The following is an 18,211-nucleotide window of genomic DNA, read 5'->3' as shown; positions in this document are numbered from 1 at the left end:
TTTAATATTTTATCTTATTTTTATTGAACATTTTCAAATCAAAGTATTGCCATCTATACTGTAATCCATACTGGTTGCAAATTTGTACTTTGTAAAAAGTTTGCTTGCGGTAAGCTGGGTCACCACTTCACAGATCTGACCTGTAACGTGTGGCGTTACCTATTGTCTCCATAGAGATGAATATGTTTAATGCCATACGTTGAAGCATTCAAAGCAAAGGAAAAACGTCTCAGAGGAGACAAGCACGCATAGGTACATAGTGCATCTTTAATGTTGTGTAGCCCTAATTCCCTTTTATATCATTTTCTTGTTTCAAATGTTTACAGTGACATTTGCACATTTGATTTCTGACTTTGTCTTTTCAAATGCCTGTTTTAAACTCCGCTGCCTTGCTGCTTATGTAAAGTTATGTAAAAATTATAATAATGTAACTATATGCTTTAATATAAGGCACTACCTGAACCCTAAGCCAGTGTAAAGTGGCCAAAGATTTCTATTTATATTGAATGCCTCTGACCTGTTGCATTGTGGGAAATATGTGATGTTATTATGAATGTTCTGTTTGACAATGAAGGAAACTGCTGCTGGAAAGACACTGATGGTGCCTAATAAACAATATGGCTTTGAAACTTAAATGCTGTACTGGCAGAGTGGTTATCCTGTCTCCTCTCTTTCACCAGGAGGTTGTGGGTTAGACTCCTGATCTATGCGTGTTACTGGGGCAGAAGTAAGCCCTGATGAGTATATCATTACATCTATGTATCCATCTTGCATTTTTCTGGATAAAAATTCAAATACAATTCCCCTCTGATTAGAAATGGACTGCCCTTGAGCCCTTATAAGCACACTGACGAATGCACAGATATGAAAATAGCCTCAACAGCTGACAAAGGCTACATAAAGCATTTTAGTCCCTCCAGGCATTTACAATACAACACTGTTACAAGGCGACTGGTCTCATTAGGCCTGCTTTATCTGTTTAGCTATGCAGACAAAAATAATCTTGAAAGTAGATTACATAGCTATAGGTAAGGATGTATAGATTTTTTAACATTTTGCTCAGTTTTAGGAAAAATTTGTTTTCGTCGAATCAGGTGTTTGGAAGCTGAGGGTTACTAACAAAATTAGCAAAACTAACACTTTCTAACTACACCCTATTTGCTCTTAATAAACAAAAACATTTAAAATAATATATCAAATATAAGGACAACATGATGCATAGGAAAACACCAAGGCTTAGTAACTTGGCTACTTATAACACCCTTAGTCCCATCCTCTTAATTAAGTAGTTACTAAACTTGAATACCTCAGAAACTAAGCCTATTCGATTAGTATAAATTAAGTCTAAGATTTTGTTAAGTTATTATAAAGTGGTACTCAAAAGTAAGTACGGTAGTAGTAATTAGCAGTAGCAATTTTAAAAATTGGTTTGATTTGAATGACGAAACAAGAAAAAAAAAAACTTCTTGTTGTAAAAATGTAAACTATGGCATTACAGCCAAGCGGATGGGCAAGACTGGTCTGCTCCTGAGGTCCTCGTTACCCCTGAGCACCTCTCTTCCCCTGAGCTCCCCCCAGATGATGCGCCCCTGAGCGCCTCTCTGCCCCTGAGCTCCTCTCTGCCCCTGAGCTCCTCTCTGCCCCTGAGCTCCTCTCTGCCCCTGAGCGCCTCTCTGCCCCTGAGCGCCTCTCTGTTGCTGCGCCCCTGAGTGTGTCTCTGCACTAAAAACATGACACTTGTGCGCTCTTTAAACGCTTTTTGTGTGAATGGGCCGTGCCAAAGGACTACAGCGCCTTGTTGTTGATGTTTAGGGAGCTTTAAGTGATGCTCTCACGAAAGAAAAGCAAAAACGAAGCGTCCAAACCAGCCGAGGTGCACGGGAAGTATGTGAAGAAGGAAACGTCTCCGCTCCTCCGCAGTAAGCAACAAGTAGCACCTAGCATTTAGCATTAGCCACTGCTAGCGGCTAACAAAGTTTAACTCCACTCCAAATGTTGTTTGTTCAGTAGGAAACACACGTCCACGTCCTCGTGGATGTTCAGCCGCGGGATAGTCTCTCATATGTAGAAGTTAGTTTATTTACAGCTTCACAGACGTAACTGAGTGAGATGCTAACTAGCATGCTAACCAAACACTGCCCTGTGGCTCCTGTGAGCAGCACTGATGAGGTGATGGAAACACTGCAGAAAAGTTGATAAACGAACATTTATAAGTGAAATGATAGCCCTGGGCTGGTGTTATGTGTATTAAAACTGTTACCAATAGTTTATAAAAGTATTTGTTTTGTAATTATCCAGTTATTACATTATAGTGATGGACTTTTTTGTCTCAAAATGTGTGTATGCTGTGCTTTGCAGAACACTATTCACTTTACACATTAGAACATTAGCTTTAGATTAGTGGCTGTTACACTTTATGCTAATTGTTACTTTATTCCAATTAGATATGGTAGTCCTTGTTATGAGCTTATGGGGTACAGAACTACTATGATATAGCCATGTGGTATTGGTTTGATTTATTGTATGAGTTCACCTTAATCTTTGTTGTGAACAAGATCCAGAACTTTGTGTACTTTTTTTTCACAGGAATAGGTCCAATAATTTCAGAGATTATCTATAAAACCAGCTCAAAACATCAATATTTTGAGTTTTAGCTGTAGATCCTTCCCCATAATTCTCTTCCTCACCTATTCCCCTGTACACCATGTTTTTTTCACGGTGGAATAATACAGTTTTTATTTTTAATTTCATTTATATAGAAGTGAGCTGAGCATATCATGAAACATGACAACAGTGGCTCAGTGGTTAGAGTGTTTGTCCTCTGATCCGAAGGTTGGCAGTTCAGAATCCTGCTCTTGACTTAAACAGTCAGTCAGATCCTCTGACCCACAGGTCAGCAGCGCGATTCCAGCTCCCTCAAATGACTGCTGTCATTGTGTCCTTAGGCAAGACACTTAACCCCTCTCACCCCCAAAGTCGGTGTTCTCTGGTGTATGAATGTGTGTGTGAATGTGTGAGTGATTCCTTGAAGTAAAGCACTTTGAGCACCTTGAAGGTGGAAAAGTGCTGTATAAAAATGGGACCATTTACCAAATATAATATAAAATACACTGATTAGAGAAAATTGTTCATGGAGATAAGCAACATTTTAAGTATTTATTTAGTAGCAAAAGCAAAATATAATATAAAATCTGTCAGCTGGACAAAACGTTGCAGGAGTGAAGACATTTCGCTGCTCATCCAAGTCGTTTCTTTAGTTCTCTACTGTGTAAAGAGCTTATTAAAACTGAAAATAGAAAAAAGCTTATGTTGTAAACATGCAAATAAGGTTGTAACGTAATATTTCCACAGTCATTTCATATTTGTCTGATACTTAAGATCCAACTAATACATTTAAGGACATGTTTAGATTGACTTAATGCTGTTATCTGGATACTGCAGGTCAAACAAACAAAAATAGAATAATTCTAAAGGTCTCTTAGAGTAATACAGCGTCACGTCTTTGTTGTTGTCTGATTGTAACCGTTGTTGTGTTTCCTCTTTCTTCTCTCAGACCTTATGCCCTCCTTCATCCGTCATGGCCCCACAATCCCGCGACGCTCCGAGGCTCCTCTGCCAGACATGGGCCCCTCGTCATATGCTGTGGCCCCGAGCAGAGAGCCCGTGGTGCGGCGGACCCCAGTGCAGCGCCCCCCGCAGGAGATTGCACGCAGGTGAGGGCTTCAGGAATGCAAATGCTGTGTTGTTGAGAAGAAAACATTTCTCAACAGTGGCTCAGGTAGATCTTTGGTTTGATCCGAGCTTCGGCTTATGCTGAATGTTGTTGTTGATCAAACCATTTAAAACGGTTTCTTATCATATGGACTCGGTGTGTGTGATGGGGATGATCACAGAGGCTCCAGTCACATTGGCAGCCATATATCCTGTCTGCCAGCCCCAGGGCAGCGGTGGCAACAAGTGGATGAATAGTTCTGTGCCCATTTATAACAGTTGTTATACAAACGAAACCAAAAATGCCCTGTAGCGGATCATGTAGCGCGGGTTAATGCGAACATTTAAGACCAAAATGACTAGTTTAACAGCAGCAGTTACAGAGAGAGGGGACACAGTTTTTCAATGTAAAGTGAATTGGAGTCATTAGAGCTGGAAATGCGCCCATGATCACTTCCTCCTTGGAATGCAGCGGCTACCACGTTAGATATGTCCATATATATATATTAACACTCTATGGTCTTAAAAAGTGTTTTCGTGCTTAATGAGCAGCACCTGATCATGAAATATCAGTAGATCCAGAGCAGCATTCACTAGCTCTGTTTGTTCAATAGCTTTTATGCAGAATTTAAAGTGTCCTTCTTGTCATATTTAGTTTTTGAAGTCAAAATTCTAATCTGTTATTTATTTAATTGTTTTTGTAAAAAAATATTTGTATTTTGTAAAACTGTGTCGTGCTCTAATCTCTTTCCCTCCACCATAGGGAGAGCCATCGCCTATCGGCTCCTCCTTACCTGCCACGGAGTCTGGGCGACCTGCCGCGGGAGTACGGAGGCTCCACACAGTCCTTCTTGAGCGATGTGGGACCGATGTCTGAGAACGGGGAGGGGTCCAGGTATTACTACCCCCCCGACCTGTACTACAACCATCAGCCCAATCAGCCCCAACACAACCAACCCCAGCCCCAACAGCAGCAGCAGAGGAGGAGGCTCCAGGAGAACTTTCTGGACGATTTCAGATTCTGTGAGAGAAATGAGCTCAATGTTCAGAGACATCCAAGACAACACACTCCTCCAGGACAGGGCAGGCCCACTGCAGGTGAGGAAACAGATGTGATGCTGTTGTACTCATGGGATATATTCAACTCTGTAATGACTTGATAATGATCTGCCAATTTAAAGACATGGTTCCAGTGCTTATCTGTTTAATGTAGCTCAATGCTCAATCACACCCCCTCTTCCCTTTGGTCAGTCTCTGTAAGGTACTGGGTGTGAAAATGGTGGAATTGACCAATCACAGTGAAGTGTGACCTCTCAGAAGAAGTAGATGGCTTTAGTTGCAGCTTTATGCAATATAGAGATACTCTGTGTTTAGTTTTCCTAGAACAACAGTGACTCACATATTGATGGATTTATTCAGACCTGGGAGGAATACAAAGTAAGGGTACATTAGCTCCTGGTTTAGTCTGGGTTTTAGTCCGGGTTTAGTCTGGGTTTAGTCTGGGTTTAGATGATCAATGGTAAACACAACCGTTGATACAGAGACTTTTGGATATTAAAGACCTGAAAGTGCTTTTCGTTCTATACAAGTGAGTGAAGAATTGAACCCATAGTGATGGCACTCAAACATGTTCTTAACTTTTCAGTTTGCACATTCTCTGAAGTCTTTTCGTTTCAGTGCGATGAGACAAATGTACTGCTCAAAGATTGTATAAGAGAAGTGTTTCTGGTTTGCGTGCACCAGTGTGTGAATGCATGTGTGAGTGGGTGAGTGGTGCCTTGATGTAAATTTGACAAAGTTTAGACATTCTGATGATGTCGTGCAGTGGATACATTTACATGGCAGTAATAATCAGATAGAACTAGAATAATAATTAGATCAGATTTTTGGTGTGTGTTTACAGCACAGGAGCAATCTGACCATCAAAAACACCTAGTGACATGTTTATTTGTTTTCAGTTGTGTAACCACATCAGATGGAACTGTTATCATGAGAGACAGACATAGAGATCTATGCTATTTTTAGCATATCAACTATCGGCCTTAAATCTCCAGCAGAGGATACTTAGTTTGGGTCGATCTGCAGCCTGAAGAATATACATAAAACTATATTTGAACATTTTGATGCGACGTGACAACAGTTCTCTTTGTATTCAAAATGACTGTGGGCTGTTTTAAGTACATTTAAATTACATAGTTTAGAGAAAATAATCAAAATCACTCCAAAAATATTGACAAATCTAATCGGCAAGCAGTTGCTCTTAATTCCAAACAATCACCCTCGACCATGAAAAATCAGTCGATCTCTAGTTTACATGACATTTCATAATCAGGTAACTCCATAAATCGGACTACGATCAGATTTTGATGTGCATGTAAACCAAAAATTGACCGATATGGGTTTTTTTGATGGCTGATGCCGATTGTTTAGAATCCATATCAGCCGATGGGCAATATTTATGGCCGATTTTGATTATTTTCTCCAAATTACGTAATTTAAATTTGCTACAGTCTGCAAAGTCATCCACACTTCTATTTCAATATAAACTGGAGAGCAGTATAGTTGCTTTTAGTGCTGTGTTCTCTTCACAGTGATGTGTTCAGATAAACCTTTATGGATATTCTTTAAGAAGCTGGTCTGCCCAAACAAAATATCGGCCCCTGCCTTCGATTTAAGGCCAGTTGTTCTATCTCTAATGTAAACAGACCAGACTAACAGACTAAGTATGTGAACTGAATGAGGGACTGCCATTCAATTCAATTCAATTCATTTTATTTTTGTAACGCCCAAAATCACAACAACAGTTGTCTATGTGATATCTCTCCAAGTCTTTTCTTTACAAATGTGTAAAAGTTCTATAAACAGCTGTGCAGAGAAAATTCCTCTGGGACATAGAAGTCAGCGTTTTTATCAACTGTATTTAGTTTTTCAAAATGGTGGCCAGTTTGATCTGATAAATCTTGGAGGAGGGAGATGGTATGTGAGAAGCAGAAATGCGCTCCGTCTAAGTCTCCTACACATGTGCAGCTATGAACTGTTTATATAACACATGAACCCGCTAGAGACACAAAATGGGGATTTTGATTTGTTTTGGTGTGCAGTTAGATTCAGCTAGAGTTCAAATGCAACGTTGCCATACAATCCTCGATATGCAAGGATTTTTTTTTTATATATACAAGGAATTGGATTGTGACTACCAGTGAACCCTGCTTCTTATGGCACTGACATGTGGTCAGATGTATTAAATTTTTGTACCTATACTTTTTTTTACTTTTTAAGACATTCCCTCTTTGAGCAGGAATGGGGGCCAATAGTGCTAGCCAGTATTTCGGCATGAAAACACCCGTTAGGGTCCTGAATGATTATGCAAAATATGGTTCAGTTCACACTTTGGGTAGCTAAATAGACCTAGCCAACAAGCAGAAACTCTAAACAAACAGGTGTGTTAGCTTCTGTGTAGCTAGCTCCTCCTTTCAGACAGATATACAGCAGTGTCCAGCAGAAATCTGACCTGAACTGAAGAAGCGGCTTGGGTGAGCCACCACTTAAATCATTTTTTTTTTCCCGTGACAGAATTGAAATTTTCTTTTGCCATGTACCCATACTATCTTTGTCAGTGCAATCAGGGCTGGGCCTGGTTAGTACTTGGATGGGAATACTAGGTACCACAATGGGGCAGCCATAACTGGTTCTCTTCACCCTTATTGTCTCGTAAAAACATGGTTTGTGAGTGAGTGATTGGCGGTGGTGCAGATTGGCAGCCTCCCTTCTTTCAGTCTGTTCCAGGGCAGCTGTGGCTACAATAGTAACTTACCACCACTGAGTTTGGGATGAATGAGTAAAGTGACTTTGATCATTAATCAGTTATACTACTTTTGCAGCATTCCATTTGACTAGAAAGCATTTGTGATTTATGTAAATGTTAAACTATATTTACAAATGGTCTAACCTCTGCCCTGCGTCATCAAGCCCAGTGTCTTATAGTGACGCTCGTGTTCATACCAGACATAACCCACATGAGCAGCTGTTCACAGGCTGCACTCGTACACACATGCATCCAGACCTCTAAACACACACTGAAATACATGGGATTCTTGTATTAGTTTACCAGTTCAGACTTCAGTCCTCTCTGTTTGAAAAGTTGATTGACTTGTTGCCAAACCTGGATTTTACAAGTTTTAGGACACATAACATTTATATGACATTTATATAGTGTTAAAATTTAGATTTGAATAACTACTACTGGTAATTACTGATTAAAGAGAGGGTATTATGTAGAATTTTTTTTTTTTTTAGCTTTCTCCCATGTTGTAATGCTGTTCCCTTATCAAAAACACACTTGAAGAGGTTTTAGATGTCATCCATGTGTGTTCTCTCCCGGGCCCTCCTTACGGTTAGCTGTAAGACTCTGTACAAGGCTGCGTCCACAAGCCGACATCACCCATGCTCCGACACAACAGTTCTCCATAAATATACAAAAACATGATACAAAACTGTACACAGCAACTTCACAAACCTGATGTGATGCGCAGTAGTTTCATTAGTGGGATGCAGCTGATTGTGTCGTTATAACGTTCTGAAGGGGGAGCGTGGGAAGCAAAGAGAGAGACTCAGAGCGTCAAAAACATGTTAATACATTGCTTTCAGTGAATTTGCCTGTGTAATCCCTCAGTCGTCCAGGTATGATCCATAGATTTTTGAGTGAAGACGTTTGCCTGCTCGTCCAAACTGCTTCTTCATTTCTGGTCAGATTACTGCTGGACACTGTCTTATATCTGTATGAAGGGAGGAGCTAACTAGAAAAACAATAGTGTGCTAATAGGTGTGAGAGAAGTCATTAAGGGCCTGAACGGTTATTCTAAGTATGACTCAGGCACAGTTCACATTTAAGGTAATTCAATAGACCTAGCCAACAAACAGAAACTGTAAACAAACAGGTGTGTCAGTTGCAGTGTAGTTAGCTCCTCTCTTCAGACAGATATAAGGCAGTGTCCAGCAGTAATCTGACCAGAACTGAAGAAGTGACTTGGATGAGCAGCAAAACATCTTCACTTTAAAAAACTTTATGTCCATTTACAGAGATTATTTTTTTCTTTTTCTTTTACAAATCTGGCATTTTCAAAAAATAAATAAATAAATAAACTGAAACATCCTTTACTTAAAGTTAGAAAATCTGATTTAAAACCATTGCCTCCTAAAGCCTGGGTTCTGTTTGAAAGATAATTTTGGAAGCAATTACATGTAGCATTGTCAAATCCAATATGCTTTAGGCACTTCAAGAGAACTCCACGATCCACTGAATCAAAAGCTTTAGTTAAATCAATAAACAGAGGTACACAATCTTGTTTATCATCAAGGGCTGAGAAAATGTCACTCTGCCCTTTTATGAAACCCGATTGAAAAGACTTCAGAATGGAGCATTTATTTAAATAAACTGTAACTTGATAACTTTTCTAAAACCTTTGCAGGACAAAGTAATTTAGAGATTGGTCGGAAATTATTTACATTTTTAGTTGTCCCACCTTTATGAAAAGGCTAAACATGAGCTGTTTTCCATAATTCTGGTATAACTGCTATTTGAATTGATAAATTAAAAATATGTAAAAGAGGCTGAGTTAAATATGGGGCAGCTAGTAATAGAAGTTTTGGATCAAGATCATCAGCTCCTGTGGACTTGTTTGAGTCTATGGAGCGGAGAGCATTTAAGAACTCCACGTAAGTGAAAGGTCTTAAAGAAAAAATGTGATTATCTGCCGGAGGTTCAGACTCGGCATAATCAAGATCAAGACGACCATTATTATTCAAAACGTCACATGCAGAGATAAAATGCCTATTGAAAGCATCATATATTTCCACTTTAGAATTTACAATAGCTGAATCTAATAAAATATCAGTTGGTAATGTATGAATACTAGGTTCTGAGAGGGATCTGACTGTCCTCCAGAACTTTGCCAGATTTCCGTGAGTCTTTATCAATGCAGATATGAAGTTACTTATTGCTTGTCTCTTACAGTTTGTCCTGGTTCTGTGATTTGTTAAATTCCTCTGTTTTTTCCACGACTCAAACCAAATGACCTTTAAACCCTGTGCATTCCTCGTTAAATACCACATTTCCCACATGAAAATATGTGCTTTTGTGACATCTGTTCTCTGCATTTTGGGATATCTTTGCCTGCCATATACACAAGACTTTTTACAATGGATGGAGTTTTGCCCAGCCATGGTTTGGATCTGAAAGTTGGGCTCTACCAGGACTGAACGTGGTCTAAACCAGAACTAAACCAGCACTAACACAGGTCTAAACTAGGACCATGTAAAGCACTAAACTAGGACGCAAAACCTGGCACAAACTGGACTAGACCTGGACTAGACCTGGACTAGACCTGGACTAGACCTGGACTAGACCTGGACTGGACCTGGACTGGACCTGGACTGGACCTGGACTGGACCTGGACCTGGACAAGACCTGGACAAGACCTGGACTAGACCTGGACTAGACCTGGACTAGACCTGGACTAGACCTGGACTAAACGTGGACTAGATCTGGACTAAACTTTCGGTGCATTCACACGGGCAGAATCACCCTTACAAAATCTTGAGTAGACCAAGACTAAACCAGGACTAGAACAGGACCAAACAAAGTCTATGTATGAATTCAAACAGGGCTAAAACCAGGACCCAAAAGCAGAAGTATGAACGGCCTTAGACTGTTTAGAAGTTTGACTAAACCTGGACTAAATCTGAACTAAACCTGAACTAAACCTGGACTAAATCTGGACTAAATCTGGACAAACCTCGACTAAACCTGGACAATAGTGTTGTTACAAAAATTTCACTCTATTTTGATATTAAGGAATAGACTCGATACTCAACACCGACATTCAAAAAAAAAAAAAAAAAGCTTTTTTAGACAATATACTGTGCTGTTCTACATTAAATGTTGGTACTTTGTGTTCTCTTCCCATGTGTGTTACATGTGTGTAATCCCTCAGTGTCCTGTAGGTCCATAGTGGTACATGGGTGTATACTAGTCTATGTGTCTTATACTTGTGAAACATACAGAGACACATTATAAACATATTCAGGAAAGGTTCAAGGGGCTTTTTTAGTGTCAATACCTGGGAAAAATTTGTATCTAGTGTTGATACTAGTTTTAGAATCAATTAGTATCTAATTTTTTATACTTTTAATTTTTTATATTAGACAAAAATAATAATATGAATTAAACCAGGATTTCTTGTCGTCCATTTTGTTTTGACTCCTCCTGCTTAGATTTCTAAATGCAACTGTTGTTTTCTCTTCAGGCATTGGTCGAATCCAGGCCAAGTCTCTGGGGAACCTGTCCAGTCTGACCCAGGAGGACCTGCCCCTCCCCCCGGGCTGGACCGTTGATTGGACCATCCGAGGCAGGAAGTACTACATCGACATGAACACAAACACTACTCACTGGAGCCACCCGCTGGAGAGAGAAGGACTACCACCCGGCTGGGAGAAGGTGGAGTCGGCTGAGTTTGGGGTTTACTATGTTCATCATAACACCAAGAGTGCGCAGTACAGGCATCCATGTGCTCCCAGGTTTGTGACAAATTATTTTATTTATTTGTTTGACTTTCCTTTGCAAACTTCTCAAATCAAACAAAAAAATGAAACTTTTGATGCTAAGATGAATGCATGATACTTAAATATCAACACCAAAATGATAAAACGTTTTTTACACAAAAATAATTCTCAAAAAAAGTATCTAGTATTTAGTTTCCATAGTTTTTGGGTATCCATTTTTTGACAACCCTGGTCAACACAATACTTTTTAAATGAGAATATACTCTAAGACAGAGGTGCCCAAACTTTTTTTATCGAGGGCCACATCTCAAAACATATTTGAAGCGCAGGTCCACAGACCAGCGATCAGTGCAGTGCGGTACTTTAAAAACAGCTGTGACAGAGCCGCTGTGTATTAATAAGGCTTGAAACACATTCATTTTAGGTCTGTATCACACTGCAATGTGATGCTTGAGATTATAATGGTAGAAATAGTTTCATTTGCTTTTAAAAGTACTGCTTTTGGGTTGGTTCAGCAGGAGGCTTGAGGACCAATAAAAACTGGTCTGAGGGCCGCATTTGGCCCCCGGGCCTTAGTTTGGACACCCCTGCTCTAAGATATCCTCTGGTGCCATCGTAGAGTGTGTATATAAATTAACATAGTTAACATAGCGGCTCTGGCTCCAATTCTCTTTGCACTGAAAAACTGTGTCCCCTCTGTGTAACTGCTGCTGTCAGACTCGTCATTTTTTGGTCTTGTTCATATTAACCTGCTCTACATGATCCTGGGGTTTTATTTTGTTATTTTGTCCATGATTCAAGATATGAACATTAATAACAGACAAATAAGGCACCTTCTTTGCCTGAGGTTGCTCCCCATAGGCTTTAGCAACAGTGGTGCTAGCAGCCTCATTCCTGATTGGCTCTTTGGTTGCTATGATACTTTCGGTCAGAATTCCACATGTGGAACTGGGCTCCAAATTAGCTGCTATAACTGCTAGCCTTGATGCGCTTCATTTGACTGGAGCCGAACGCTGAGGGCAACGTCACACTCACTTAGTCCACTTCTTTATACAGTCTGTGGATGCCATAGACTTTTGTAACTGGATGATGTGTCAATTAATTGAAAAAATAAGTGCAAGATTAACTAATAATAATTGTTAGTTTCAGCCGATAAAAAATAGAAAACACATTGTCACACTTTTTTCAAACTCCTTGCAGTAAATTTTTTCTTTCACTTCTCTCTCCAGTGTCCCCCGTTACGACCAGCCTCCCCCCCTCCCTCCCCCAGTCACATACCAGCCTCTCCCCCCAGAGAGGACTCAGCCTGTCCTCGTACCTGCAAACCCCTACCATGCGGCTGAGATCCCGGACTGGCTCCAGGTCTATGCCAGGGCACCGGTCAAGTGAGTCCAAAACAGCCTGAACACCAAGAATGTGCAATTTTTAAACATTTAACCACCAGTACTATATCTCCAGTTGTCGTTTTGTCGTTTGCTTCTTCCATTGATCCTGTGTACGACGTTGTCTTGCTCTGAGCCTCAGAAGTCACTTAAACTGTGTCTGACTGTCCACACTATTCCCAAAAGGGGACACTATTTAGGGGCCATGCCATTTTTAGTGCTGTCCGAATGTCCAGTTGGTGTGAAAATGGTGCACTCAACATTTCCCACAATGCACTTTGATAAGTATTGGGCATCAGTGGTCACTACACTGGTCAATATAGCCACAGTGCATTGCGAGAGTCGGAAAAACAACAGTGGACAGAGAGAGGTCTTTAACTAGACACAACACGACTGAATGAAGTAGATAGAAGCGCTGGTTTATCACGCTGTTGATCCTGATTATGAATAAAAACTTTTAAATATACCATAGCTGTATAAAGTTGCTAGCGTTAGCTGCTTACCTTAGCTTGAGCTGTTAACAGAGCGATAATTTCAACATCTCAGACTTAAAGAAATGAATAATCCAATCCGTCACATGAGATATGTGAGATGCGGCTTGACAAAAACATGTAATGATTATTATTAGTCCATAAAGACTAAGACTGAAGCACTAATAATCTGACCATTATTTATGACACAAATTAAGTTTTATCAGAGTTTAGATTTTTTCACCCAGACCCAGAGTCACATGACTTGAATGAAGTGAGCTGAGTGTCCGATTCACTCTGTGAATGAGTGCACGAGTCCAGGGATGTGTAGGGAATGAGGGGCTAGGGGGACATTTGGACACAGCCCTAGGTTTTCCCAGGATTGTGATGCTATAGGTAGAGACTCCATTACAATTAAGATTAGGAGCAAGGGCCGTCACACTTCCACAATCTTGATCTGGTCTTGGTCAGGACTCTCTTAGCTGGAGGATTTGACTTGTGTATGTTTTATGTTTAAGGGTGAAACTGGAGTACCTAGACCAGGGGTGTTCATTACGTCGATCGCGATCTACCAGTCGATCGTGAAGGCATTTTGGGTAGATCACGTCCCCTCATCCATCCAGTCACATGACTAACATACAGGACAACCAGTTAGATTACACCTGACCCTAGGTCACATCACGGGCGCTGCACACGCATAAACAAGCGCGAGTTATCTTAACCCTATAGCGTCGGATCCTATCGTCGCCGATAGAGGGCGGTTGCGGACTTACCAGCAGCGTAACTTCGTGCCCAGTCGTGCTCTCATGTAAATTCAAACGGCGTCTCAAAGTGGAGACATGGGGCTGTCTAAATATTTTACCGTCATTACTGTAATCTGCCTCTGTTGTCCTGAAGGTGACGAATGAGAGCGCGGGGGCTGCGGGGATTTTCCCAGTCATTTATTCGAAAAGAAAAAATACAGATGGATGTGTAAAATAGAAATAGTTGTGTGATAAAAATGCAGTAAATTCTGATACTTCGTTTAACATGATTTTATGGCTATAAAAAAAAAAGACAAAACCGTAATCAACATGATTAGCTCTGTTATCGCTTTCAAAGGAAAAATGCAATTTTACTCCTGGCTGTCAGAAGCTACTGCCCGAACTATGCATCCATCACTGATTCCATTCAGTGTCATCAGAGCAGTAATCATCATTCAAGTAATTATGAACCTGTAGGAAGTTCAATTGTGTTGTGCAGTATTATCTCATGACGTTGTGCATCAAAATGCACTGTACATGTAAGAATTCATAATACATTTACAAATAAATATATGTTTAACATTTTTGTATTAGGTGGTAGATCTTACAGACACAATCATTTTAAAAGTAGCTCACATACTGAAAAAGTCTGAGCACCCCTGACCTAGACAAAACCCACCCAGAAACAGGGAGAACATGCAAACTCCACACAATGTATTGATACAACAGCCCTGATATCAGTAGTGTATCACCAATTGTAGTATCATGATATTTCAATAGTATAAATATGTGCCCTTTAAGAGAATTCACAAACTCCTTTGTTCTGTTTCCTCTGTCTCAGGTATGACCACATCCTGAAGTGGGAGTTGTTCCAGTTGGCCGATCTGGACACGTACCAGGGCATGTTAAAGCTTTTGTTTATGAAGGAACTCGAACACATCGTCAAATCGTACGAGGGCTACAGACAAGCGCTGTTATCCGAGGTGGAGGGGCGTAAGCAGAGGCAGCAGCAGTGGTACGCCGCGCAGCAACCAAAACAAAACTACATTAAAAACATGTAACGCCACAAGAGGGCGCTGTGCATGGACGGAAACGGTGCATTATTATTATTATTATTACCATTATCATTTTTATTATTGGCTTTCCAATAAATGGTAACAACAATATGTGACTAAGAAACCAACAAGCTACAGTAGCTTTACAGTCACAGCAAAACTCCACTCTGGTCTTTGAGAGTTGTGAAAAGTGCTTATAAATTCATCATGGAGAGTAATTAATGGAAATTTCACTTCCAGAGCCTAAAAGATTGTTACAAGTAGATAAGAGTTGATGTGTTTTTATATGGGAGCGCTTCCAGTTGACAGATTCATCCCTGCTCCATTGGGCATTGGGCTGTGTACTCGTTGGACCTTTGACTTTAGTAACATGTGCCTTTATCCAAATATCTGAAAGTTTTAAAAGGGTAAACCATAGACTGTGTATATAAATGGGCACAGCTAACCCGCTAGCCGCCATGTTCCAAATAGGCAGTGATCATGGGCCTGCTCCATCAGCTCCAATTCACTTTACATCAGAAAACTGTGTCCCCTCACTCTGTAACTGCTGCTGTCAGACTCGTCATGTTGGTCTTAAAATGTTCGTATTAACCCACGCTACATGATTCTGGGGTTTTAATTTCACAATTTTGTCTGTGATTCAAAATATGAACATTAATAATAGACAACTCAGGCGCCTTCGTTGCCTGAGGTTGCTTCTGCTAGCATTAGCAACCGGTTTGACTGACAGCGATGCTAACCACTCGCTACCCGCTAAACCAGTGGTGTGGTTAGGAAGGGGCGTTACCTTCAACAGCCTCGCTCCAGATTGGCTCTTTGGTTGCTATGATACTCGCAGTTGGACTCCCTAACATGCAACTTGACTCCAATTGCTGCTATAACTGCTAGCCTCAATGAGCTTCATTTGGAGCCAAATGCTGTGGATGATGTCACACTCACAGTCAACTTCTTTATACAGTCTATGGTTAAACAATATGTAGCATTTTAGACTGACCTCCAGAGGACACAATAACTATGAACACTTGTATGAAGAAGACATATTGCGCTAAATGTGAGACTTATGCCATGGACAGATGTGCAAACATAATGGACTTTTGAGATGTTGAAGATTGAAGTTTACCAATGGAAAAATGTCCAAAACCGTGCTTTTTATAACTGACTTTAACAGTTCTACCATGTAGCCTATACCAGCTTATTCATCCCGGCAGCTTCAGAAAACAACTTAAAGATCCATTGTGTAACTTTTCGGGTGGAGGGTTGCTGCTTGCTTATTCTATGGAGGTCTTGAACATTACACAGAATGGCAGTAATCCTATCTAGCTCCATTATGGTTGTCAAAATTAAAAGAAAGGTAAAGCAATAACACCTCCATGGAGACGAGCAGGTAGCAGACTCTCCACCAAAAACGTTCCATAGTGTGCCTTGAAAACTGTAAATAAAGTGTATTTTATGACAATCCACCAAAAATCCACAACATATTTAAGTTTTGTGAGAATATTTAAGAGGACTGGGTGAAGCGCTCGTCTCTGTAGCGGCATTACTGTTCATGTTATTCAGTGTAATCAAAGAAACATAAGCTACGACAGAAAAGACTGTTATAAAGTGATATTTTGTTTTTTAAAGGGGAGGTTTGATTATTTAAACTCAGGATTATGTAAACAATAATTCTAAGCGTAGTATTTAATTCACAGATTAAACAGGTCGATGAGGTGTCAAAATGCCAATTTGCCACATTAGGCAAAATCTATCAGACAAATACACAGTTTATATCTTTTCTCCTTTTTTGTGGATGCCATTTTGAGGACTTTATGGACCTTTGTTTTAAATTGTTGTTTGCATTTGCCTGTATTTTTATTATTACTTTGAAACCGTGTACACATTTTCAGGTTCATTTGTAACACTTTAATACCTTTTATATACAGTTCCTTTAATTTAAAATATTACATCTTGAATCCTCTAGTTCACATGTGTCAAACTCAAGGCCCGGGAGCCAAATGTGGCCTTCCACATCATTTTATTTGGCCCTCGACAGGGTACATTAAAAGATATGATGGTCTTAAAATGTCATTTTATCAGGAGATACACAGTTACACAGCGATGTTTTTACATCTGGCCATCTGGCATACACAATATTTGTAACTTCAATAAGTAATAAATACAGAAACAACAAATGAAAACAAATTAAAAAGTAGTTAGATTTATTTTACATCTGGCCCTTTGAGAGCAGCCATTTTTCTGATGTGGCCCTCGGTGAAAATGTGTTTGACACTCCTGCTCTAGTTGTTCTGTCGTGAAGCTCCAAACCAGCTCCTCCCCATTAAAAACAAGACATCACTTTGTACAGCTCCTCGTATGACACTAGCTCTGCCAAAAAGTGCAATCAGCTTTCTATTTATCATGTTTATACAATTATGATCTGCCTGTACTGCCCTGTTCTGAAGTGAATCTCGTCTTCTGTGTCAAACTTTTACATTTTAAATAATCCAACAGTTCATTTATTTTTACATTCAAACATTATGGGTGATTTAGGGTTTGGTAATGTGCTTTTTCTCAATGCTAACATGAAGGCTCAGTATCACACAAGTAATATTTTAGCATATTTAAAGAGGGGATACGATGCAGAATTGACTTTTTGGAGCTTTCTACCATGTTTTAATGTTAATCCTTCATCAAAAACATGTCTTAAGTTTGAGTCCTATAAAGCTTCAAATGTGGTGATTTTGATTAAGATTTGAGCTGAATTTGAAACAGAAACAATTTAATTAATATATATTTTTTATCTTTATTTGTATATTTTAGTTTGTTCAAATTATTAAAGTGTTAAAAAAAACTCAGCCTTTTCAGCAGGTTTCACTCAGTAATAAAAGAGCAGGAGACGATGTTCACTTCATTTTGTAACTACATTGGACAAAATAAACTGTCATGTCAATATCATGTGACCCAGTTTTGTTCATTTGGTCAAACCTTTAAGTTTAGAGACGCGTGTGTGTGTATATATATATATCTATATATATATATATATATAGATATATATATAGAGATATATATAGATAGATAGATATAGATAGATATAGATATAGATAGATATATATATATATATATATAGATAGATATATATATATAGATAGATATATAGATATATATATATAGATATAGATATATATATATATATATATATATATATATATAGATAGATAGATATATAGATATATATATAGATATATAGATAGATATATAGATAGATATATAGATATATATAGATAGGCCTGGAAGGTGAAGATATCAGTGGT

The 18,211-nt window shown here is 39.4% G+C and overlaps 1 protein-coding gene across 1 annotated transcript; it reads left to right on the top strand.

Moving 5' to 3' along the window:
- Positions 1 to 1,699: 1,699 nt before the first annotated feature.
- On the top strand, positions 1,700 to 17,858 carry sav1 (salvador family WW domain containing protein 1). Its single transcript, XM_033988361.2, has 6 exons — positions 1,700 to 1,919; positions 3,554 to 3,713; positions 4,475 to 4,809; positions 11,016 to 11,286; positions 12,501 to 12,656; positions 14,708 to 17,858. The coding sequence occupies exons 1-6, from the start codon at positions 1,826 to 1,828 to the stop codon at positions 14,925 to 14,927; spliced, it is 1,236 nt and encodes a 411-aa protein (XP_033844252.1). The 5' UTR covers positions 1,700 to 1,825; the 3' UTR covers positions 14,928 to 17,858.
- Positions 17,859 to 18,211: the final 353 nt, after the last annotated feature.

Source organism: Periophthalmus magnuspinnatus, chromosome 22, assembly GCF_009829125.3.
Source record: "Periophthalmus magnuspinnatus isolate fPerMag1 chromosome 22, fPerMag1.2.pri, whole genome shotgun sequence".
Classification (NCBI taxonomy): domain Eukaryota; kingdom Metazoa; phylum Chordata; class Actinopteri; order Gobiiformes; family Gobiidae; genus Periophthalmus; species Periophthalmus magnuspinnatus.
The sequence above is the reverse complement of the archived record's forward strand: the minus strand, read 5'-3'. Positions and strand labels throughout refer to the sequence as shown.

Coding starts and splice junctions, on each gene's coding strand:
- sav1 (XM_033988361.2), top strand. CDS start 1,826: ATGCTCTCACGAAAGAAAAGCAAAAACGAAGCGTCCAAACCAGCCGAG. Junction 3,714..4,474: donor CCGCAGGAGATTGCACGCAG/GTGAGGGCTTCA, acceptor CCTCCACCATAG/GGAGAGCCATCGCCTATCGG. Junction 4,810..11,015: donor ACAGGGCAGGCCCACTGCAG/GTGAGGAAACAG, acceptor TTTTCTCTTCAG/GCATTGGTCGAATCCAGGCC.